The 26,285-nt window shown below is 41.8% G+C and overlaps 1 protein-coding gene across 3 annotated transcripts in view; it reads left to right on the forward strand.

Moving 5' to 3' along the window:
- Positions 1 to 25,130, forward strand: part of odad2 (outer dynein arm docking complex subunit 2) — a 66,478-nt gene extending 41,348 nt beyond the window's left edge. For 2 of the 3 annotated variants that reach the window (XM_037757353.1, XM_037757355.1), the window contains 6 exons: positions 7,214 to 7,394; positions 7,487 to 7,548; positions 11,161 to 11,275; positions 15,870 to 16,058; positions 16,292 to 16,513; positions 24,893 to 25,130. In XM_037757353.1, the coding sequence (XP_037613281.1) occupies positions 7,214 to 7,394; positions 7,487 to 7,548; positions 11,161 to 11,275; positions 15,870 to 16,058; positions 16,292 to 16,513; positions 24,893 to 25,009 (886 nt within the window). In that variant the 3' untranslated portion in view covers positions 25,010 to 25,130. The remainder of the gene's footprint in view (positions 1 to 7,213; positions 7,395 to 7,486; positions 7,549 to 11,160; positions 11,276 to 15,869; positions 16,059 to 16,291; positions 16,514 to 24,892) is intronic. The other variant, XM_037757356.1, reaches the window with a different exon arrangement.
- The last annotated feature ends 1,155 nt before the right edge of the window (positions 25,131 to 26,285 follow it).

A 26,285-nucleotide genomic window follows, 5' to 3' on the forward strand; every position in this document is an offset into this window, starting at 1 on the left:
CATGTCAAAGAGAGAGTGCCATAATATGAATAGAGTTTCTTTCCCGTGTGTGTTATGTTTTATTTTGTTTGGGACGATGTGGGTAGTTGGGTGTGAGTGAAGGTGGCCACCTCCTCAGGAGGAAACCAGCATGATGCATAGCAAATGCTTTTAATGCACACTTGAATGTGTAAGTGGATGTGTTTTTTCATACTCTCTCAGGCTTATTTGAATCACTTAAAATGTCTAGGTCAGGCAAGAGCTTGGAATGAAGTGACCGAGTCATTACTGTCAAAAAGGAAAGGCTGCTAATGGTAACTGGGTTTCAGGGGCATGCGCTCATTTCAGAATCAATCATAGGCTGAGTGGTGTACTGAAATGAAAATCATTTTGGAATATATTTTGCTACAGCAAAGGCAGAGAGTGGATTTTTTTTTTCATTAAGTACATGGTCAAATGAAACAGACCTTGTGAGCCCATTGTAAACAACATTTTCTTTTATGTGATTAATGATTTGCGTGGTCTGGACAATATAGAAGTCCGGGGACCTCCACTCAAGACAAGTAGCGGCATGTGTTAGCCATTTTCCTGATTAATGATGCATCAAAATGAGAGATGATTGATGCCCCGAAATATAATTACATTCATAACTTAAGTGTGTTTGTTTAAAGACCACATAAGCAGCGTGTTTTTAGTAGGACTACTGGAGGGCTATACCTGGGCCAAGCTTATATGTACCATGAAAATGCCTTTGTAAAAGCCCTGCTTGGAAACTGTATTTTGTGCAGATTAATGGACGCATCAATATGTGGTCCCTTGAGCCTGTATACTGAGGTGTTATGGACACACAAAAATGCTGTAAAAAAAGCCTTAACAAAAGAGTGAGGGAATAAGTTTTGCAATGGAAAGTCACGACTGCCAAGTCTCAGGCTGTATTTGCCAGCGCAGTAATGTTCGGGGTCAAGATTGTGGGGTTCGCTTCCAATTACTGACTACCCCAGCATCTTACCTCTGTTCCAGCCCTATGATGAGCACACCATAATTGTCCTTCCAAATGATACTTCTCCTTACCTCACTAAAGTGCTGTGCTCAACCCAAGTTATTCACTGCTCTGCTGTTTCCTGTCAAATGAAATGGATCAATCTGTCTGTTCAATTTCAGGTTGAACGAGCGACTATCTCTCTATTCAAGGTCACTGCTAGGCATGTCTGGGTCCCTGAAATGTCTTACACCGGCCACTCTCGCCTCAGTCGGTATCATACATACATTACATTAGGGCTCTCAATCGATTAAAGTATTTAATCGTGATTGTTCACAAGATTGTTCGCGATTAATTACACAATTTTTTATCTGTTCAAAATGTACCTTAAAGGGAGATTTGTCAAGTGTTTAATACTCTTATCAACATGGGAGTGGGCAAATATGCTTTATGCAAATGTATGTATATATTTATTTTTGAAAATCAATTAATAATACAAAATAATGAAAAATATTGTCCAAATTTGCGTTAACGCGTTATTATTGCGTTAACTTTGACAGCCCTACTATATATATAAACATAAAATCATATATATATATACATATATTATTATTATTATATACGTTATTATTGCATTAACTTTGACAGCCCTTATATATATACTGTATATATATATATATATGATTTTATTTTTGTCAACAATCAAAATGAAAAGACCCAGACCAGCATTGCATTGCTCTTAACCAGCATTGCTTATGTAGCCAAAGTCTGATATCTTATTCCTCTGTTCCACTCTCTATGCAGCGTTTTTTTGCTCTTTACACTTCCTGGTTCACGATTCGTGGATTATCTACAAATTGATTTTGTGGGATATATATGAATTACAGTGCGTTATTTTTCATAGGTATAGCTATGAACGGTGTAGTTACACGGTCTACCTGTATCCTTTAGAATTGATTTCAAAGTTATTTTACTTGTTTATCAAGCATTAAATGACCTTGATACTGCCTAGATCAGAGACCTTCTTTCATTTCATGTTCCAACCACATCACTATGGTCCTCCACAACTTTCAAGTACCGGTGAGAGTGCTTTCTGTTTTTACAGTATGCCTCTAAACTATGGAACACACTGCCTCTTGATATTAGCTCTCTCAGTATTTTTAAGAGGAAATTAAACACCTTTCTTTTTAATCTGTCTTTTAATTTAGAGTAATGTTATAGCCTTAGTTTTTAATTTTCAATTATTTTTTTTTATATAATTTTCTATCCCTAGTATTTATTTTATTTTATTGATTTTTTAAGTTGTTTTAATTTCAGTATTTGAAGCACTTAGGGCTGCATGTTTGTATAAAAGGTGCTCTATAAATACAGGTAAGTTGAGTTCAGAGCCCACACCCTAGTAATATTCAGTAGGCTAGCCTGTTCAACATTTTGAGAAACATTAATTTGCTTTCTTGCCAAGAATTAGATGAGATTTCATTCGATACCCATCATGTGAATGGAAGCTGTGTGTGCCCCATTGGCTTGCTAATTGCCGCCGCATTTTACAGTGCTCATACAGCGTTTACTGCTGATAACGCTGTTCCCCATCCCACGCGCTGTGGGAGTGCATTGTTGTGGAAGAGTAACCGGTTCCCCCCTAGGTTAAGTGTTAACTCAGGCAATTCCGGCTGTATGGGTTTTAGCTGCTGCGGTAGTGGGCCAATCACACGTCGCAATAAAGCGAAGAATGCTGATTGGCTGCAAGCAAAACAGTCATTTTTTTCTAGATCTGGGCACAAAAAGGATTGATTGCAGGTATCATTTGACTGGAAAAGTTTTGTTACTACTTGGTAATGGGTTGTTATGTATGATTGGTCAACCGAACCAAACTCTTCGAACTCCACTCCAGCTCTGCTCTAACTAGCTTTGTTTGAGGGCATGCCAAACTAGCTCCTTGGCAGGTATTATGCAAATATGTTACTTGGTTCAATCAAATCGGCCTGGACTTTGGGCTTTGTAACTTTGCAGACCTTTTACATCCACAAAAAACGATATAACACACTAAAGGAAAGGGAAAAAGCACAAAGCATAATAGGTCCTCTTTAAAACACTAGTTAGTATAAAAGGCAGCATTTAAGCTTTCAGCACTTCGTTGACAGGGACTAGTGTAGAAGAATGAGAAAAGGAAACGGCAGACAATCAATCATCAAATCTGCTGCACAGAAGCCCCGCTGTGGTTCCTGTGTCTTCTGACAGGCTTCAATAAGCTGTGTGGAGCCCAGTGTTTGCAGTAGAAGCCGCTCCAGGCAGCCTTGTGTAATGCTACTCTTGCCATCACGTAATTACTTCGGCTGGGATTTGGCTTCACAAAAATAGGCGCGGCCTACTGTTCATTTATCAAAAGTTGTGACCGTGATTACAAGATAATTTTACTGTAGTCAACTGCAGATGACACTTCAGTGATGGCACAGGAAAACCATTGTTTTGCTTTATGAATTTCACTGAAGTTAACTTTGGCAGCTCCTCTGTTCATTAGCAGTGTTTTCACTTTCAAGAATAGGCTGTGTGTCGTGGACCCTGACCAGAAACCAAATGACCTTGGCCCTCTACAATAGCTTACGGAAGCCATGATGCCAGCAACCGTAACTGTGAATAAAAACATTCGTAGAACTTAACTGTACATCAGAGGTTTGTTGAGGTTTTTCGCAACCGCACTATATCCCCTTTAAATGTTTACTGTAGTTTACCACTCTATAGCATTGGCAAACAAGGAAAAATCACAAGCAAAAGCGGGAGGGAAAGTTTCCAAGCCACAGCAAAGCTTTCGTTATGCAAAGCACGTACAAGGGACAACAGTGAGCAGCCGTGGGAAAAGTGCCTGAACTGCTGGGTTACAGTAAGAGATCTGTGCCCATGTGGCTGAGGGCACGGTAGCTGCCTGCTACTTGTCACTTAGATAACTAATAGCATTTTTAGCCACAGCAGTGGTGTGGCTCTAGTGTGGTCAGTCCACCACTTTGCGTCTAGACGGAAATATCTCAACAATTATTGTATGGATTGCCATAGAACTTTTGTAGTCATTTGTGGTCCCCAGAGGATGACTCATAATGACTTTGATGATCTCCTGACTTTACATCTAGCACCAAGTTCAAAGTTTTCACTAAAATTGGTAAAGGCATACATGGTTCCTGGGTGATGTATTCTAAAAAATGTGGCCATCCCTTGACTTTTTGTATAGCGCAACCGTGAGGTTGACATTTGTGGTTTTGAGTGAGTTATTGTTAGATTGCCATGAAATTTGGTACATGCATTTATTTCCCCCTCAGGATGAATTGCATTAAGCTTTAACTTCTTCATTATCAGGTCAAATCTTTAATTTGGTTTATGACCAACACCAGGAAAGCCATCAGCCTCTGCTGTACTGTGTGTTTAGTGCTAATTAGCAAATGCTAGCACGCTAACACACTAAACTAAGTTGGTGAACATGGTAACCATTCAGCCCAGTTGCACAAAAAGGCATGTGAATGACGTAGAATAAAAAGTGAGAAAAACTGCTTATGGTAGGTCTAACAAACACAGGACTTTCAACCAGGAGGCCGGTGTTCGAAACCGGTGTTTTACTGAGTTTACATACTTATTTTAAGGCCAACCATGACATTTTTCCTAAACCTAACAAAGTGGTTTTATTGCCCCCTGTTGGCACTGGGGCATACCTCCATACACATGTGTAATATTCGAGGCAAAATGTGGCACACACACTATCCTTTGGTGGACAGGTGGGTCTATTACACACTTGCACTGGCATTATTTCGGCAAAGAGTATCAAAGCAAAGAGACGATTTTGGGCTGAAATTGCCAATTTTTTTTGCTCCCTTTTTCAGGAACGGCATGATCACATTCACACAGTCACACAGTCTGATCTGCTGGCCACTGCAGTGATTGGTGTTAAGGGCCCACCTCAGTGGTGGTAATGATGGAGGGGCTTTTTCACTTTCCCCACCCAGATTTATCCTGCCAGTCACAAGCTTGCATCTTTAACCTTTAGGCCACCACTGCCCATGAGTCCACGGCCATGAATGTATATCATAGGACAATTATTATTTATTTTTTTTAGGTAAATCAACTTCTCAGTACGAACACTTAAATAGCCCCCATATAAATCATTATGTCCCAAAAGTTGTAAAATTAACTAAAATGAATCCTTGGCATAATGAACGTGCATCAGACCCATGGAACTGCACCGCCCTGCACGCTCATATGACATATCGGGTTCTGCCAGCTTCCTGTTAGCTGTATGCGACTATAATAATGGATATATTGGCTGTAATTCATCACTTTAATTATCTTATAATACAACCATAGGCTGTATGCTGTAAGCCTGTACCGTGGTGGATGTATTAACGTCTCTGTTCCCAAACAACCGGCTATCGGCCACCAGCTAGTAGGTAGGTAGGTAGGTAGGTAGGTACTTACTTTATTAATCCCCGAGGGGAAATTTCAGAGTTACAGCAGCAAAAGATAGAACAAGCACACAACAAGATTAAGAATAGAATAAGAATAAATAAGATAAAAAATAGGCATTAGCAATAAATACTCCTAAAAGCTGTTTAGCAAGTGCCAGTACTAATGTCCAATTGTGATGCATGTCTGACTGCACTGCTGGATGGATGAGTGACAATGTGTGAGTCTGTGTGTGTGTATGAGAGAGGGGGGGGGGTGTTATTTAGTTAGTCCAGAGATGAGTTGTACAGTCTGATGGCAGTGATGACCTTCTGTGCTGCTCCGTGGTACACCGAGGTAGGAGAAGTCTTTTGCTGAATGTGCTCCTCTGTCTGGCCAAAGTGTGGTGAAGTGGGTGGGTGGTGTTGTCCATAATTGCCAGCAGTTTAGCCAGCACTCTCCTCTCAGCCACCGTACCCACTGGATCCAGGCTGACTCCAAGGACAGACCCCGCCTTCCTTAACAGCTTGTCTATCCTGCCGGCATCTGTGGCTTTAATGCCGCTGTCCCAGCAGACAACAGCAAAGAAGAGGGCTCTTCCCACCACTGACTGATGGAACACACTCAGCATTGTCCTGCATACACCAAAGGACCTGAGCCCCCTAAGGAAGTGGAGTCGGCTCTGGCCCTTCTTGTATATAGCCTCAGTGTTCACACTCCAGTCCAACTTGCTGTCCAGGTGCACTCCCAGGTACTCATAGGACTGCACCAGTTCCACCTTCCCCCCTCCCCCTCCGTCCTCCGATGGAAACAGGGGTGATTGGTGTTTTAGTCCTCCTAAAATCCACCATCATCTCCTTTGTTTTTACCATATTTAGCTGCATTTGGTTTTGGTTGCACCACACCACAAAGTCACTGATTAGTCCTCTGTACTCTTCCTCCTGTCCCCCCCCACTCCTAACACATCCGACAATTGCAGAGTCATCCGCAAATTTCTGTAGGTGGCATAACTCTTGAGTTGTATCTAAAGTCGGATGTGCAGTGAGTGAGTGAACAAGAAGGGAGCCAGTACAGTCCCTTGGGGGGCCCCTGTATTACTGACCACCGAATCTGACACACAGCCCTGCAGCCTCACATACTGTGGTCTGCCAGTCAGGTAATCAGTAACCCAGGTGCTGCAACAGGCTGCCGATCTCACAGCTCCATGACAACACAATGAACACTAGTAGTGCTAGTAGCATGACATCAACAGAATTTAATGTAGTTGTAGGCTATTTACGAACAAGCAGGGCAAAAGCACAGGACACAACCTCTTATAAATCCATGGTCTGAGGTCTATTGGACATCTATTTTGGAGATCCTTGACATGAAAAAGTTTAAGATTGCTCTCAAAATCTGTGTGCTGGATTTTTCTAACTTCCATTTAATGTCCATCGCTCACTTTATGCTCCTCTGGGAAGCAGCTGGGCAAAAAAGTTTAATTAATTAATTAATAAATAAGTAAGTAAGTAAACAATAATAGTATGCATATTTATAATATTTTCATTGTTCAACATAGGCAATTTCAGTAGAGACATAAAAATGATGACAATAGAATTAAAATAATTTTGTTTTACTTTTGTACGAGACATTGTAGGCGGACGTTTTACTTTTACCTTTTTTTAGCATGCTGATGCTAGCATTTAGCCCAAAGCACTGCTGTGCCTATAGCACTGCTATAGACTCTTTGTCTTGTTTCTTTTTTCTTCATTAATCTCTATGTAATAATTATAACAAAACAATTTGAAGCGATCAGTCAATATGACGCCTGCCCCTCTTCTCCACCCTTGAAAGGTTTCAGGAGTACAAAGCCCTGGAGACCCTGGTTGGCCTGCTGACCGATCAGCCTGAAGAAGTTCTGGTAAATGTAGTGGGAGCCCTGGGAGAATTTGCCCAGATACCCGATAACAAGGCCACCATCCGCAAGTGTGGAGGCATCAAGTCGCTCGTTAACCTGCTCACTGGAACAAACCAGGCATGTGGAATTTTCTCTCATCTCATCTTTAAACCATGCTCCTACAGTATGTTCATTCATGCATTTACTTTTTATTTGTGTCATTTCACCAGGCGCTGCTTGTGAATGTAACCAAGGCAGTTGGTGCGTGCGCTACAGACATGGACAACATGGCGTAAGTCTCTGTCTCTTCCAGGACATCCAGCCAGCTAACATGGTCTTTGACATTTAAAGTACAGTTTACACAAGGCACACGGTGTCCCGTGTGAGGTGTCTCTTAAAACGCCATTAGTGGCTAGCTCACCGTGAATTACCTCCAAACACATATTCTTGGCCGTGTATTTATGTCATGTGTTTTGACAAGGGAATGACACCAATTCCACGATCCAAACACTGTATCATTAACCTGTCACGGGTTGATGCTTAAAGAAATCTATGTTCTTTTAATTTGTAATTACGCAGGTACTTTTCTCTTTCATCCCCGGCTTAATGACAGATTTTAAAAGCTTTGTTTATTGTACCTGCTGTGTTAAATATGGTTGCGGTGTAATTCCCAGTGCATTACTTTAGCTTTGTGGTCACCGTCAGGGCTTGAGCCGGTCAGGCGAACATACCTAAAGCCCTGCCCTGTCCAAGACTGCATGGCTGGGAAAAACGCAGTGAACCACAGTCCAGAGCAGCCTTTGTTCTGTGTTAACCTCACCCTCAATATTGCAGAACACTGTGGAGCTTCCATCTGTGTTTCATTCCTTTTACAAGGCTGTTATGGACTACAGGATCCTTCTTAATTAGCACTGGACACAAATACAACTTAATGTCTGAGTTTGCATTGTTAGTTAGCTGTTAATGCTACCATATGAGCCTATTACATTTGTTTGGAGGAAAAACCCGAGGGGTTCAATAAAAAGTGAAGCGTGTCAAAATAAAGCCGCTAAATGTGGTAAACTTCACACAAGAGGAGAAGTGTTTTACGTCGATTCATCATGTTCTCCATGTTTTCTCACGTTATGTATATTTAGGCCAGACCGTGCCATTTTTCAGCCTTCACACTCGGCTGTAAACAGAAAGTTCTTATTTCAACGGCCGCTTGTATGTCGTGTATGTCTTGCGGCGATGGCTTATTTTGAGACATGTATGTGTACAGTAGTTTGCTGAGCAATTAACATAACTCACATTTGACTGTTTCCTGCTCCAACCCAACACTGTTTTTTCAGATGATTAGATGGTATTTGGCTAGCTAACAAATATGATGATGATTTATGCATGATACCACACAGTTAGCTACAACAGTCTTGTCAAGCAGCAGTGGGTAGAATTGAAGCAAATATGATTCAAAAAAGTTATTTCTATAAAATGGTCACTATATCCTGACAGTAGTGCATGAGACAGGTAATGTGAAAAAATAATCATGTGTCTCTGTGTCCTCCAGTGCTCCTTATTACATCTGCAAAGTTTCACAGAGCGGAGGAAAACAACCAATCAGAGCCGAGCTGGAGCCCTGCCTTCTCTGAGCAGCTGTTAATCACTCACAAACTCTGATCAACTGGTCCAACTAGGCAGCGCTGATCAAATATGAATCAATATTCTGTTACTGTAATGCCTATTTCTCTCCTCAAATGTTTTCAGAGACATCTTGTAGTGTACTGTTTAGCTGTAAAATGAAAAAGTTTGGGACTCGGCAGCCATGTTGAGATCAGTTGTGGAAATAACAAGCACCACCCACCAGCTGGAGCACACATTTTACACGAAAAATAGGCATTACAGTAACAGAATATTGATTCATATTTGATCAGCACTGCCTAGTTTGACCGTTTGATCAGAGTTTGCAAGTGATTGACAGCTGCCTCCGTTGAATGAACAGCCAATAGGAACGCTCTCTCTCTCTGAAATGACCTGTGATTGGCCAAAGTCTCCTGTCACACGGGTTAGATTTTTTAAAGTGTGAAAACTGAGTCATGAGGAGGTGCAGAAGTCTAGTTTTCTCTCAGAGCATTTGAATTACAATATGCTGAAAGGTTGTTATGGAATTTTTGCCCAACAATGCCAAAACCATTTGGCCTACTGCCGTTTTAACATGACTTAATTTTACCAACAAAAACATTTTTTCTCTAACACCACTTTCTGTTGATCAGCACAATCATTCTCTCATCATCAATCTGATGCATGTCATCCATAACTACTGCAAGCCCAAAACAAACACCGATCACTTTCAAGTTTTCCATGAAACACTCATGTTTGTTTTCATTCTCAACCAGTAGGCGGTGTGCGGTTAATGACATAGCACTTCCTCCAGTGAATCCTGTGTAGCTACAAGAGTGAACACACGTTGTTTAATGCCTCCAGGGTTTGTGGTCTCCTCCTCTAATCCATCACTGTCTGCTGCGACTCCATCGCTAATCTGTTTCATACCTGCCTCATGTGGAAGACGGAGCTGTTTTGGCGGGTGATATGACGCTTCACGTTTGTTTTTCGGTCCGGATTTAAGAGGCCCAGTGGACTGGAATCTGATGTTATGATCCCTGCAGACTGATTTATGTGCAAACGGAAGACAGATGGCGCAGGGGACGTCCCTGATGAGCGTTCGCTCGTTGCCAGTCACGGAGATGCTGTGATTAGAGAGTGTTTAAGTAATTATGACAGCATTCAATGTCGGCCTTGTTGGTAGAAGCACACATGGGGAACACGTTACATGTTATTTATACCAGACAACGGGCGTACTGTGGCGTAATTCTTTGCGTTCCCAGACCCTTTCGACTACAGTCATGTATACGACATGAAATACAGTTCATGCCTAAGTAAACTTCACTCAGACCCTATGAAATATAGAGCGACCTGTCTCTGGCTCTGTTTGATTTGGAAAGTGGTCCTCTTTTTGGCTCGGGTTGAAAAACAAGCCAGTGACATAAAGTGTAAGTTTGTCTCAGTTTCTATTTATAAATCCGTGTATGAAGCGCTATACACAGATGTAGGTGCGTTAACCTCCGGCCCTGGCAGTGCTGGGCTTTTCCGCAGAGAGTGATTTGTGTAGGCAGCAGACAGTGGGTGGTTTTCAGGACTGGAGAGGAACTGAAGACGTTGTGATGAAATGCCAATGCTGAAAATCGATCGATGCTTTGATCCGACTTGGCTGTAGGCGTTTTGAGCCTGCTGCTGGCCAGACTGATACAGCCAGAGCTCTGAGAAACAAACATGATCGAATAAGTTACACACTTAAATAGGGCTGTCCATCAATTAAAATATTAATCGCATGGTTGTCTATAGTTGATCACGATTAATCAAATCATAACATGGCAAGCTCAAGCCCAACAGGCAACAACAGCTGTCAGTGTGTCAGTGTGCTGACTTGCCCCAAACCTCATGTGCATAAAGTGGGCATGTCTGCAAAGGGGAGACTCGTGGGTACCCATAGAACCCATTTTCATTCACATATCTTGAGTTCAGAGGTCAAGGGACCCCTTTGAAAATGGCCATGACAGTTTTTCCTCACCAAAATTTAGCATAAGTTTGGAGCGTTATCTAACCTCCTTAGCAACAAGTTAGTATGACATGGTTGGTACCAATGGATTCCTTAGGTTTTTCTTATTTCATATGATGAATTTCATTTATGTCAGTATTAATAACGAATTATTGTGTTAACTTTGACAGCCCTACTCTTAAATCTTTCAAGCAGAACATTATTCTTAATGAAAGATCTGAATGGAATCACAATGTTTTCAGTCTTGCTTATGCATTCCTTTCTCTTTTTTCCTCCCTTCTCACTCTACTTTCTGTCTCTCTCTTCCTACAGAATCATCGACCAGCTCGATGGAGTCCGTCTGGTGTGGTCCTTATTGAAAAACCCCAGTGCAGATGTTCAGTCCAGTGCAGCATGGGCCCTTTGTCCGTGCATTGAGAATGCAAAGGTACTGTACAGTGAGGAACATTTGTCTTCTGCCCATGTCCTGTGTCTATGCGAGTGAAGCACACCAAAGGCACACAGATTGCCTCTAAATCAAAGAGGTCTGCGGAGTTCGTGTCGTTTCGGAATTAAGGGCTATCCCGCTCGCAAAACAGAAGCCTGCTTATATCACCATGCTTGTCTCGTAAGCTCTCCCTCCAACCTGCTGCTGCTGGGAGGTTAGCAGGGGCAGTGCTGTATCAGAGGGGGCTTACATGAACCTCGGGCTAATATGAAGCAGAGGTGCCTCCTTGGCACACTGGGATTGGTGAATTGGGAAGCAGGCAGGGAGAAAGACTGAGTAATATCCTGTGGCATGGCTTCTGATTTCCCAGCTGAAAATGTTCCCTCAACATGCTACCAGTTACAGAGACACACAATCCACATATAGAGCATAGGGTACCAGACCGTTTCAATGAACCCACCTCTTTAATGAAAACACAGCACAAATGCCTTGCTAAGAAACCCACAACATGGCCATGAATACCACTAGATAGAACTCTGCCTAGAATACAATTAAAAGTTTGGAAGTCTATAAACACGACACATGACTATGACTTGCCCCAAACCTCATGTGCATAAAGTGGGCATGTCTATAAAGGGGAGACTCGTGGGTACCCATAGAACCCATTTTCATTCACATATCTTGAGGTCAAAGGTTAAGGGACACCTTTGAAAATGGCCATGACAGTTTTTCCATCGGCAAATGTTGTAAAAAGTTTGGAGCGTTATTTAACTTACTTTGCGACAAGCTCTTATGACATGGTTTTTACCTATGGATTCCTTAGATTTTCTAGTTTCATATGATACCAGTGTCTTTACTTTACTTTACTTTAATTTATGTTTAAAACTGAGCTCGCTACAACCTCAGAAAGATTGATTGCGTTAATGCATTAAAGGAATTAGTGGTGTTAAAACGATTTTGACAGCCCTAAAAAATCTATATATATGTATAAAGTTTTTGTCTCACTTCGACAACATTTACTGCTTTATAGTATTTACTGATGCACGCTTCATGTTTTGCCCATCAGCAAAGTTCATCCCTGCAAACTCCACCCACGAAAGTTCCTGTACTCAGACTATGTCCCTGGAAGTTAATTTAGACCCTGGTCCCTGTGCAACACAAGGAGTTCCTCAAAAGCTTCCAAGTTCCAGGACAAAGTTCCTGCTGTCAAAACAGGGCTTTAGATGCTTTTTTTTCTTTAAACAGTCCATCTTGAGTCAGATAATGCTATAGGAGTGCAATACTAAATCAGTGGAGTACTGTTATAAAACATTATGAGCTCCTTCATGCCATTGTAACAGGCCTTTAGCCCAGTCTTACACAGCAGTGTTGTCAGTCAACTCTAATTTCAGCTCCACATTAACAGCTCTTTGATCCCCTGAGCACTTGTATCATTTCCAACTCCAAACGTAATGTTGTTCTATTAGATTATCGCTGTGATTAAGGTAAACAGCTTGTCACTGAGACAATCTGGTTAAGTTTAAACAGATATATTGGGCCCAGACAGGTGTCTTTGGGGGTGAAGCCCTCTTTTTTTTCTGGCTGGAATTTCTCTGGCCCCAGAAGTGTAGCGAAAATGATGCATGGCAACCATATGGAGGGAGTGTGGGGGGGGACCACGGACCCACTATTGAGTGCTAACAAAGTTTGACAATGTTTGTCTGGACGTCAGTGTGCCAATTTTGGGGGAAATTCATGAACATGCTTTACGGGTGATTTTTCTGGGACGGGGGCAACGACAAGAGCTAAATAGTGCTCTCGGCCCATCGGGTTGAGGAACCTGATACAGCTGCATCGGTGCAGTCGTTATTTAGATAAAAACCCCATGTGGTTTGTGTTAGCAGTTCCATAGTGGATTTATGAGAGAGCCGTGGTATAAATGCATCTGCTGGATGCTCCATACAGTACTGCCGCCCCTCCACAGGCACAGACAGACAACCTAACCTCACTTAGTGCCACACAAGCACTGTAAAGACTTAGTAGTGAATCATTCAATTATCTGTTTTCTCCAATCAAGGAGGTAGAACCCTCCCAGTTGCACGTAATGGGGTGTATCATTAATTAGCCTGGACGCAGAGGCACATTTAGATGCTTGATTTCTTTTTCCTCTACATTATGTTATAGAAGCCTGATTGCTCCAGAGATGGGGTCAGGGCACGCTACTGCCATTCTGAGCTTGGCTCGCTCCCCCCTCAGCTTGAGATTACGCACAGCAGATAATGTGTTTTCTATTTCATTTCATCCTGGGTAAGAGGAGGGAGGATAGCGAGAAAGGCCTTTCCGTGTGCAGCCTCATAATGTTGCGGTTTTCAGATCTGGGGGCCCACGCAGGCCATGAAAGAGATTCTGGCTAGTCTATCGCAGCTGGTGGCTTGAGAGAGCTTCCTCTGTCGCAGGGACTCCCGGCCGGCCGTCATCAGTATTCCTGAGGAAGGGCTTCCTGTGTGTCAGGGGGGTCAGCTCCTGGGCCCCCTCCCTACCCTACCCTGCACTGCACACATGGCTCATCCTCTGGCACGGCATCACAGGGCCCATACACCGCACCCTGGCCTCATCTCAGCTGTGAGTTCTCTGTCAGAGAGAACACAACAGTGCATCTACCAAAGTAGCTGTACACTAAAGCTGTAAATCATCTACTGCTTTATGTCAGTGCTGAATGTGAACAAAATTGATTCCTGAAATTTATTAATACAACTCTGACAATACACTGCACAAACATGTTTGGATCTGATAGATATCCCATCCATGACAACACCCAGAGGGCACACAACTAAAACCTTCAAAAAATAAAATAAATGCAAACAAATATACAAATAAAATAAAATAATCATAGTTAAAAGAAAGAAAATAAATAAATAAATAAATAATGATAAATTGTTAGGTGTCTAGGACAGTACACCCAATTATCTATGGCATTGCCATGCATAAAAACAAATACAGGAGTTAAGCAGAAAAAATGTCACACAAAGACAAATCTGGGGTCCTTCCAATGCTTCATTTGCAACGTTCCCGGTCAGATATATACATATATATATATATCTATACATACACGTACATACACTAAACTTTACTCAGCCACAAAGTTATCTGAGCCTAAGGCATCAAAACAACTGAGGAAAGGTTGCCATAGCAATGAAAACTTGTCAGACCCCTTAATAGTAAACCTGATCTTCTCCAACTTAATAGAATAAAACATATTTCCCGTTGTGCAATCTTTCTATCTAATCAAAATTTGTTGTCTGGCCACCAGCGTAGCAAAAGACAAAAGGTTTAGTTTGTTGTTGTTTAAAGTAAAATGTTGTGTTACCACACCAAATGAAGCAAGACAGGCTGATGGTTAAGACAGGCTGACAGGCTAAGGATTTATCAGTAGTTTTGGAAAGCATATTGAATATAAATTGCCAAAATTAAACATTTTAATTAAACATGTGAATTAGACTGGCATGGTTCTGCTTGCAACGGTCACACATGGGGTTTGTATCGGATGTGAATTGGGATAGTTTAACTTTGGTCTAGTACAGTTGGTCAGTGCTTAATTTGATGAAATCCCATAATTTATAGCTTAAAGAACAAACCATAGAGTGCACACAATAAATTCTGTGATTACTGTACTCAGTGCTAAGCCATACATCAACTCCGGACATGTAGATTGATGTTGAAATGGCTCAAATTAAGTGTGCTTTGTGATTTACATCCATAATTGTATGCCTCTGGGAAAATTTCTGTTCTATTTTCAAAGCGCTGACCATTACAGACTCGGCCACCTTGATGTATTCTCCCGCGGCTGGCGATACGGCGAAATTGTGATTTTAAACAGCAGCCCGATGTGCCAAGCCATACTGAAGCCAACGTCGCTGCCAGCTCTTCCGCTGTGGTTCCCTCAGCACTCCCTACCAGCCTGTTGGTTTGGTAGCCCCATAAGTGGCTGTGAGGCCTTTGGCACCAGTTGGTGCCATGAACTGAAACAGTGAAGCCTCGAGTCTACGCTGTGTGTCAGTCTGAGGCTTTAAATGTCACCTCTAAGCTCTTAATTCTATGTGGCATCTTCGTTATGACAAGTTAGGGTGAGAGTAGGAGAGGTTGACAAAGATGTCAAAGTTATTGCTTGCTCGCCCACATCCACAACACAGTTCTACCAAAGAGTACAGAAGCAAAGAGACAAAACTTTTAATGATAACACCAATGAGTCCATAGCCATGGATGTATAAAGAGACGTCTGTAAATTAGCAGATTTTTTTATTTTTTAAGGTAAATCAACTTCCCAGAACGAACTTTGACTTCTTAGCAATATACGTTCTTTGGTTGTACTGTAGGAGAAGGTGTTGTTAATTTTAAAGCATTAGATAAAGATATTTCTACTGATGGGACTTTAATTGTTGCCTGATGAAAACACTTTGTTTGTACTTATTTAGCATCCTTTGTTTTGTCTGCCTCGCTCAAATGCCCCTGCCGGCCTCTCCTCTTCCCTCTGTCATTACGCTGCCTCCCTCTTCATCATCCTCCTCGTTAATTTTCGACAGAGCATCAGCTAATAACAGACCCTTTGACTATATAGGATGCGGGGGAAATGGTGCGCTCCCTCGTCGGCGGATTGGAACTGATTGTTAATTTGCTGAAGTCAACAAACAACGAGGTGCTGGCAAGCATTTGCGCCGCCATCGCCAAAATAGCCAAAGACAAGGAGAACCTGGCAGTCCTCACCGATCACGGGGTCGTCCCGCTGCTGGCCAAGCTGACTAACACGGTAAGTACACCTCACTGCTAGAGAACAACAGCAAAGTTTTACTATTCAACAACACTGCAGTTACTGTCAATATACAAATAACTGGATTTTAGTTGGCCTTTTCCTACGCAGTGCAGCATAAACCCAGCTAATGAGAAGAACATAGTAAGATTTTGCCAAGTCTCTTGCAGAGCTTGTTATTCTCTCAAGACTGATCCCTGGGGACCAATATCATCCTGTTCTCCTCTCCACAGACTGACGACAGGCTCCGTTGCCACCTTGCTGAGGCCATCGGCAACTGCTGCATGTGGGGCAGCAACAGGGCGTCCCTCGGTGACGCCGGGGCCGTGGCCCCCCTGGTGCGTTACCTCAAGTCTAAAGACAAGGCAGTCCACCAGAGCACAGCTATGGCCCTGTACCAGCTGTCCAAGGACCCCAACAATTGCATCACGATGCACGAGAGATGGGTGGTCAAGGTCAGTTGAAGTGCTGTTGAAGCTGGATTTATTACTTTTTTTTGTAGTTATTCCTCTCTTTTGTTGCTTTTGAGACTAAATCTGGCATAATTGCATTGAGGAAAATGTGCTTTGGCCTCCCGTTGCCCCCCTTGTTTTAGCGATGTGTGAAAAACACTGAGTAATAAACTTTGAAAAGCTGCGACTATTTTCAGAGCCTTTGACCGATGGAGCAGAAACAAAGTGGGTTTCATTCGGCGGCGGAAACATGACTCCACTTTCTAGCCGTCATGGGAATTCAGAAAAGCAAACAGCTCAGTGTGTGCGCAGTGCCATTTCTCCGGTAGACCCTAGATGCCATTACAGCACAAGTCAAAGGGCTGTAGCTGGGGGTAACTGTTGCTAAGGGCTGTTCCTGGACATCAGGGTAGAATGCAGCAAGCAGCGATATGGTTCAGGCCAAAGAGTGGGGTCAGAGCTGTTCAAGGCAAGAAGAGAACAATGTTTTTTTTTACTCTGTTAAGCTACATCCGCCAGCTTTCTTCATCATTGCAGTTGTGAAGCGCTCGTCCAAAAAGAAACAAGCATTGTTTTGTCTAACATTTGAGCCTGCCGGCTTGTTTCCATGCTCCGCTCCAGAGAATGTTTATGTTTGTCTCTGACAGCGATGTAGAGATAATATGTTGAGATTAAGCCGTAATTGATGTCTTGTCATAGATGATCATGCACCCATATTTCAGCAAAACATTGCTATCTCATTCTCTAATTCAATCATGTTTCACGTAGGGAGACTTTCACATGAGAAATCTTTTTGTGGCCGCGGTGAGTTTAAATCCCTCTTCCCCCCCACTAAATAACAACTGCGATATAAATTATGAAGTGGTTATGCCATTGCAGCCAGATATTTTTTTCCCATGTTCATTAAATGGTGTACTTTAGCTTGATCTGCTGTTACAGCGCATGTGGTTCAACACTAGCCATAATTGGTAGCTGGACTGAACATTGGGTGTTCCGAGAGAGTTATGTCCAATTTGCAAAAGTCGTTAAGCTGAATGCTTTTTGTAGTTTGAGCCACGACAAAAACTGGACATGCCCTCTTTTTTTGTCTATATTTGCAATTCTAGTGTGTGTATGGGCGTGAGTGTGTGTGCAAAATGCAAGACATACCACCCTTTTTAATCTGTCTCTGTGTTGGCCCTTATTAATGTACCAGTTAAGAGTTGCAACACTACTCCATAATGTATTTTTGGACTTTTAAAGAGCTTAATTACAAAAGGCCACGTAACTGCACCAGCGTTGCATTTGTTCTTAATCTCACAGGACATGGAAACACAACACAGGCAGCCTCATTGTTCAGTCTGGCCTCGGTCTCAGCCGGTCTGGGAGAGGGAGGCTCATACTTACCTGCCTGACCCCGGAGGAAACATTACAGTGTGAGAGAGCTTGTCAATCTCCTTGATTCAGCGTGCGCTGTAATGTTCTGCTTCATGATATACAGGCAGCTAGTAGAGAGAATGTGTTAAAACAATATCCCCGATAGTTCTGAATAGGTTTTATCGAGGATTGATACAGCGCCCTGCGTCTAATTTACAGCCCCGTGTAAAGCTCTGGACTGCCTCTTTTATTATTACAACCGTATTTCAAAGAACTTTTTCTTTGCCACTGAGAAGCTCTCAAAACATGCTCACCCACGTGTAGTATACGATTTCGAACGCGCGAAGGTCTCTCTTTACTCCAAAGTTGGTTTAGAAAGCAGCTTTCCTCTCTAGCACACTTAATGGTGTATGGCCCAGTCCCTTAAGATTCACAGGGGAAATCAAGCATTGAGAAGAAAGTATTTCATGCTGGAAAACACATTAGTGACCCGTCTTAGTCTTTTCATTTTACTCCTTCCAAAGCCTTCAAATTTAGTCCAGAATCAATTAAATTATTTGGTGTAAATGCTAAAAGTATGAAGCCTCCTCAAATAACACACTTTCAATTGTTTTGGACTAGGGCTGTCAAAGTCAACGCAATAATAACACATTAACGCAAATTTGTTTTAACGCCACTAATTTCTTTGACGCATTAACGCAACTTGTGAATTTTAGGTTGTTATTTTCATGGCCATTTTCAAAGGGGTCCCTTGACCTCTGACCTCAAGATATGTGAATGAAAATGGGCCCTATGGGTACCCACGAGTCTCCCCTTTACAGACATGCCCACTTTATGATAATCACATGCAGTTTGGGGCAAGTCATAGTCAAGTCAGCACACTGACACACTGACAGCTGTTGTTGACTGTTGGGCTGCAGTTTGCCATGTTATGATTTGAGCATATTTTTTATGCTAAATGCAGTACCTGTGAGGGTTTCTGGACAATATTTGTCAGTGTTTTGTGTTTTTAATTGATTCCCAATAATAAATATATACATACATTTGCATAAACAAACATATTTGGCAACTCCCATGTTGATAAGAGTATTAAAGGTCCCATATCATGCTCATTTCCAGGTTCATACTTGCATTTTATATTTATGCTAGAAAATGTTTACATGCCGTAATGTTAAAAAAATATATATTTTCCTCGTACTGTCTGCCTGAATATGCCCGTATTCACCCTCTGTCTGAAACGGTCCGTTTAACGCATTTCAACGGAATTGCAACGGAATTGCAACAGAATTGCGTTACTAGGCAACAACTTGGGTCCATGTTTACTTCCTGTCAGCTGATGTCATTGACGTACACTGCAACCGGAAATAAATTGGGATGTTAGAATTAGATAGTTAGATTAGAATGTTTACATTTAAAACTGTGTAATGGTCTATAAATTGTTGATTTGTGACGTCATAAAGTTACAGAAATCTTGACAGCTTATTTCTAAGGCACAGTTTCTGAATACGGGCTGTGTGTATTTCTCCATGGGTTGAGTGTTTCAATCCTTTCACAGTATTTATATAACACTTAAACCTGCTTTATTATAAAAAAAGACATGAAAACCTCACTTTTTACAATATGGGACCTTTAAATACTTGATAAATCTCCCTTTAAGGTACATTTTGAACGGATAAAAAATGTTTGCGTTTAATCTCAATTAATCATGGACAATCATGCAATTAATCACGATTAAATATTTTAATTGATTGACAGCCCTATTTTCCTGCCGGCTCTCTCAGATTGGACCTCGTTCAGGTGCTCTCACAGGAAACACATACCAGGGAAAATAGAATTCAAGCTCTGAGAGATGAATCACCCTCGCCGTTGGATTTGACATCCACTCTTGGTATCTCGCAGTTTTATACGGATGTGCTTCATTTTGTGTCATGTACAAAATCAACATGCCCTCCTTCCCGTGCGCTTTACATCGCTTCCAAAAGGACTGGGGATTGTTTGCTGAAACCATAAATCCTCGCAGACAGCTTCAGCCAGCTATTTGTATTAAAGAGGCTCTTTCATGAGGGAAGCTTTGTGAAGTAAATTGATGAAAATTGCAAAATGCGGAGGGTAATTATTGGTAATTTTCAAGTGAAGGTATTCGTAGCCTTTGCCAGGTCCTGGTATGTATTTTCGGGTTTTACTAATGTAAATGAGAAAAACGTTTGCACTTTTGTTGCCATGAGCGCACCTCTGCTCCGGCACGGTTAGTGTTTGTTTTATTTTTTTTCCTCTCGGTCAGACTTCAGGAGTGAAAGTGCACAGCGAGACTGTGGGGGGGCCGAAATTACACCTAAATGTGAGGGAAGGAATAAAAAGCAAGCCGAGCATCTCAGGTTTACTTCAGCAGTTTCCTGTTGGTTTGTAACATGACTTCAGGTTGTGGGTGTGGTGAGCAGATGATACAGTGTGCCGCCATGCTCTGTTATGACTACCATGTTTTTCAGATCCATGGAGTGTAATGTTTAAGAGCCTTTGAGTTAAGCCTCTCTCCCAGAAAATGCCAAGCCATGTTCTTCAGTGTCCAGACTGAAACTTTCCCCTTAAAGTCATTGATTTGAAAGCAGCCCTCCCTCCTTTTCCTCTTCCTCTTCAGAGACACAGAAAAAGCAGCTTAACAGTCTCTGGCTCACTGGAGGCTGCAGGGAATGTTGTTTACCTTGACTTTCCTCACCAACTTCCCCTCGGCCCAGCTAAACACTGCTGTCTGTTTGTGCTGTTTGCCTCCACGGTGGAGTCTAAAACATGGGAATGCTGGGATAGAGGGGGAGTTGATGGAGCCATAATGGCTGTCAGACCAAAACCTGAACTCCTGCAGGCAGACGTGGTCCAACAGAGCGCACTTAACACCATGACACCTCCATGTGCGATAAGGTGTGTGTGTGTACAAATGCAACAATATGTGCAGCCCTCCCAAAACTGCTCCTCCCCCCTCAGCCGGCGTGTTCCCCAGCTCCCTTCTTGGAGGTCAGGACTCACTGGAGCTCTCTGAAGTGCAAAAACCTCAAAAACTTCAGTTTTTTTTAAACCTGGGGCAAGTGTTCATTTTGCCACAGTCAGGCAATATCTAACAAGTGGCGTATTATATTCCTAGAGATCCCAGCTGGGAGGGAAAGAGCAAGGCAGCGAAGAGAGACACGCTTATCTTAGCCTAGCTGCGCGCTTCGGGAGACCTTATTTGGCGACGTCTGAATAACATGCTATGAGGTTGGCAAAAAGTCGCCTCTGGCACTTCTCAGGCATCCTCTCTTTTCACAAAAGAGACTTGTTTAGTGAGCTGCATGTTTTCTGGAGCCGGTGGATGTAAGTTTGCTCTTGGAGGTGTTTTGGATGCTATTTAAAAATCATATAAAACCCTAGGGCAAATGTTTCACATAGACTCCCCGACACTGGTGCATTGAGAGGAGCTGACGTCTTGGACCGCTGTACGCCTTTTTCCACAAAATGATGTGATTATAATCAGGAGGAAGGATATTATTTTCTCAAGTTTTTAACTGGACTTACACTGTGGGTTCACAGCCTTTTCATGCTCACACACACACACACACACACACACACACACACACACACAAGCTGGCCCACCTCATCTTTCATCTGTTTTCCTTTCACTGTTTATCTTTGCGCTGAAAATCCTGGGAATGTCTTCTCTCTGCTTCCTTGGCTGTTTGCTAACCACACAAATGTGCGGAGCTGCGTTTTTAGTTTGTATGTAACATGGAGAGGGGTCAGGGTCAGCCTCGGCTCTGCTCTGACATGAATTATGAACACAATGATAACTGAGAGGAAAACAGTCTCAGGTTTGCTCTATAAGCACTGATCAACCTGTTATCACTCTCAGCACGGAAGCTTGGTCAGTGGGCCTGCGTGTCTAACTATGAAGCTCCATGTACCCCTCTAGCGGCAGTTTTGCACGTGCAAGGCTGCCTCGAGATGCCGTAGTAATAGAATGGTGCAGGGATAATGTATTTTTGTAGGCCAACCAGGAAGTTAGCATTGCCCTGGGTTCCCTCGACAAAAATCATTTGCGATTTTTCCATTGGATTTTGGATTATTGCAGAAAATAAAGTGTCTGACAAACAAACATTTATGATACTTACACGTTTTGTTTTGTAAAATAATCTCCATAAATGAACACCACTTTTATGATTTTTAAAGCGCGAATGCAATCGGCAGAAGTAAGAAGCTAACGTTAGGCTATAAACTAACTCGACCACGGTCGCATGACTTCACGTCACCACCACTAAGCTAAAGGCGGACTTATGTTTGGCGTGATGTTTAATAGTCTCATTTAGCCTCTTGTGAGCGACCGCCTTTTTAAGACACGTACAAATTTCAAAATTCACAAGTGGGATATTTACTGAATGTGTTTGATCAGCTGGATAGAGATTTGGGAAAGTCTACACAGAAAATGTTATTGAAAATGATTTCACAAGTTGAGAGTGACATTTCATTTGTGTGAAAGCAACAAAGGAATCCCATCACTTCCTATGTTGATATAAGGAGCCAGTGCTGGACAGGATGGGAGAGTTTTGAATAAGAGGGAAACAAGGGGAGAGAAATTGAGAAAATGGAGGTTAGCCAGAAGCTTTTTTAGAATCCTTCTGATGCCTTGGACTAAATCTAAATCAGTGGCTGGATGTAGGTTTTAAAGGGGCTTAGTTCTTGGATCATTTCCTTTGACAGCGACAGTCTAGATATTGTCTTCTGTGTTGATCAGGATCAACAGGGATGTGGCATTGCTGCACTGAAACCAGGGAAACAATCCCGACGGTGTTCAAACACCATGTGTAAGCCTGCTGCAGCATGATCTTTGTTAAAGGAATCTTTTTCAAAATCTTTTTTCATTCAGTGGAGAACAAGGCCTTGATATATGGGGCTTAAAAGTGCCTCCAACGTCTCAACAGTGACTCTATCTATCAAAGCTTCATTATGTTTAGGAGCAGGGAGTCCTTAAGTGCTTAGTTGAGGGATGTAATGTTGCCGTTGGTTCATTATGGATGTAAACAAGACGATCCGAAATAATTGCAAGTGTGGCTTAGGAAACCTCAGTGGCACACCATTGTGATTTTACCAAGGAGCACACATTGAACAAATTTAGACTCATCCATTGCACCAGAGTATTTACGCTTACATTTACTTTCATTTTGATTCAGCCCCACAGCCGCCCACAAACATAATGTAGTGATTTTGCTGCAGATAAAAAAGGGGGAAAAACTCACCCTTCCAAAACACATGCCACTCAGTGGTATTACATACATCCAGTGTGTTCCTTTTTGCTCATGTCTGCACAATACGCAACTCTTTGAACGGACGAAAATCTCTTAAATGTTCAGTTTTATGTAACCCAAAAAAATAAACTTCCAAAGCCAGAGAATTCTGGAGAGCGCAAAACCTTGTTCTGCAATAAGATCTAACGAGATCCATTACACAAGCCACTAATAGTCGGATATAATCTGACCTTTGGAGCGGCGGAAAGGCTGTCAAGTGGTGTGGTTCATGCTCAGGTTTTTAATGTCGAGCCTGCCCTGCATGACTTTCATCTGAACTAACTTACAGAAGCATGTGTGCTCGCAGCTGTAACCCCTTTGCTGAGGCATGGTTTGGAAGGGTAAAATGGGACACACACAAGCTGAACCCACACATGCATACACACACATACACAACAGGACACGTGCAGCTTGAGACTGTCGCCGCACAGCCACTGTATGTCTTTGCAGGCAATGCTTGCGGTAGTGTGCAGTTACTTCTGCTGACATGGCAACATGTGGAGCAAGCTACCTATTCAGGCACTGTAATGTGGGATATAAGGTGTATTAGCACACTGTTGGAAAATAATCGGCCTCATGCAGCAACATTCTCTTAAATCTCTCTTATATTTTCTCTTAATTTTCTGTTAAGACAAAAATGAAGATAAGTCAATTCTAAATGCATCAAAAGTTTTAACCACCCAAATCTGCTCTTACCCAGGTGTGCTGAATGATTAATCCAACTTGATCATTAATTAGCATAGGCAGCGCCCCCTAAACAATATATAGGGAAAGTATTAGCATAGATAACGCCCCCTGTATATCAGGGAAGGTATTTGCATAGACAACACACACTAAACAATATACTGTATAAGGGAAGGTATTAGCATATGTAATGCCCCTTAAACACTATATAAGGACAGATATTACCATAGGTAACACCCCCTAAACACTATATAAGGGCAGGTATTAGCGTATAATTCCCCCTAAACACTATATAAGGGCAGGTATTAGCGTATAATTCCCCCTAAACACTATATAAGTGCAGGTATTAGCATGTAATGCCCCCTAAACACTATATAAGTGCAGGTATTAGCATATAATGCCCCCTAAACACTATAGAAGTGCAGGTATTAGCATATAATTCCCCCTAAACACTATATATGGACTGGTTTTGTGCCGTGTGCAAATACTCTGGGACCTGCCCAAGAATTGGAGCAATGCCACCAAAAAAAGGCTGTAAGAAGAAGAGGAACTTCAGCAGTAGTGAAATCGTACTTTACTGTTAAATAAACTTGAACAAAGGAAACATGATTTTCCAGAGCGTCAGTAAATCAAAAAGCATCGAAGAGCAGTATGTACACACAATATCATCCAAGGGTTTCAATGGACCAATAGGATTTCTTTAATTATCCAATCATAATTACTCTAAACATAATAATCTAAATTTGATTATATGATATTATTTATGTTCCTCAAATTTAAAACTTGTGTTTCCTTAAGTTGGACAAACAATTTGTGGACTGTGAAAACAGAAAATGTTCTCTTACATAAGAGAAGAGAAGAGAGCATTTTTGAATCCCAGAAATCAGTGGGTACTAACAAAATAAGAACAAATCGTGGATATGAACAAAAATAAGAGGAAATTTGTTCTTATATCGCTTCCTCCATGAGGCTCAATGCTTCTTTTGGAATCTGTTCCTGCTGCCAACTGTAACCTCTGTCTTTTGTACTCCCGCAGCCCCTCATCAACTTCATGGGCTCTGATGATGAGATGCTCCAGGAAGCTGCTGCTGGCTGTGTGCGCAACATCCGACTGCTGGCCCTGGCTAATAAGAAAGCCCTATTATTTTATTGACCCTTTTATTGAACTTCAGTGTTTATTTCAAATCAAATGTATGAGAAAAGTGTTCCACATATAAGTTTAACATGTGTTTTGAATATGTCTCAAAGGCTTAAAATAAAATGCTTTATCTTGATTGATGAGCGTGTATTTATTTGCGCTACCGCTTCCGTTTTACTGCTTAACTTTTACCCCGAGCTCCGCATTTACATCAACTACCTCATCAGGAGTTCATCCAAACATTTAAGGAAGCCGTCTTCTCGCTCTCTGACTGCAATGATAAAAAAAAAAAAAAAAAAGCTTCTTCTTCATGTTTGATCTCACGCCAAATACCCCATACGTTGTTCAGCGTGAAACACTCTCTGCAGTAACATTCCTTAAGTAATCCAGACGAGACCACAATATCTAAACAAGATCCACATCTGCTCGGGTTGCTCAACCTCCTCTTAAACAATCTGCACACTTCTGTACTTGCAATGAGACATTTAGACAAAACTTGCCGTTAGTTGTGCAGCACCAGCGTGGAATACAGGGAGCCTGCACAAATGTTCCGTATAAATACCCCACGATAATATGAACACATAAATCCAAGCACTGTTAGTGGATAAGAAATATCTATAACAATTAGGAATACAATAGTGTGTCTTGTCTCCACCACAGATATTAGGAATTTAAACAGTATTTTCCACATTACTCCCAATTTATTCCAGATTTAGTAGGGGGTGTTTATCATAAATAATAAAATATATTTTACAAACAAGCTCATTATTTTTGTCAGTAAAAACAAAAATGGTTTGCCAGTTGGGATCATCTCTGTACCAAAACACCTAGTCAGCACCAACTATAAAACAATCTAATGAAGGATTTTTGGGAAAATGTTGTTTTTCCCCCAAAGTGGTTATTATTATTATTATTATTTGCTGAATATCTTTTTAAAGGCTATTTTCTATACTTCAGACCGGCAATACATCATCCAGAGTAGTCTTACATGACCACGCCCTCTTTTGGGGCAAAACAATCCCTTGTCCCTCATAGACAGGAATGGAGTAAACAGAAGAAGTTGAAACATGTCTCCAAAGTTCTACTTTAAACAAACCGGTCATAGTAATAACGCTATGCTGAAGAGTTGCTGTGTAGTTGGTTGCACCAATAACAAATCCCAAAACGCTGATCTCTGATTTGTTCCCCTGCCATGTCCTAAAAAAGATATAACAGAGCGGTTTTATGGTCCAAGCTATAGACCAGACCAGCATGGCTTTATGGTTCCAAGCTATAGACCAGACCAGCATGG

The sequence above is a fragment of the Sebastes umbrosus genome, chromosome 21 (genome assembly GCF_015220745.1).
Source record: "Sebastes umbrosus isolate fSebUmb1 chromosome 21, fSebUmb1.pri, whole genome shotgun sequence".
In the NCBI taxonomy this organism is placed as follows: Eukaryota; Metazoa; Chordata; class Actinopteri; order Perciformes; family Sebastidae; genus Sebastes; species Sebastes umbrosus.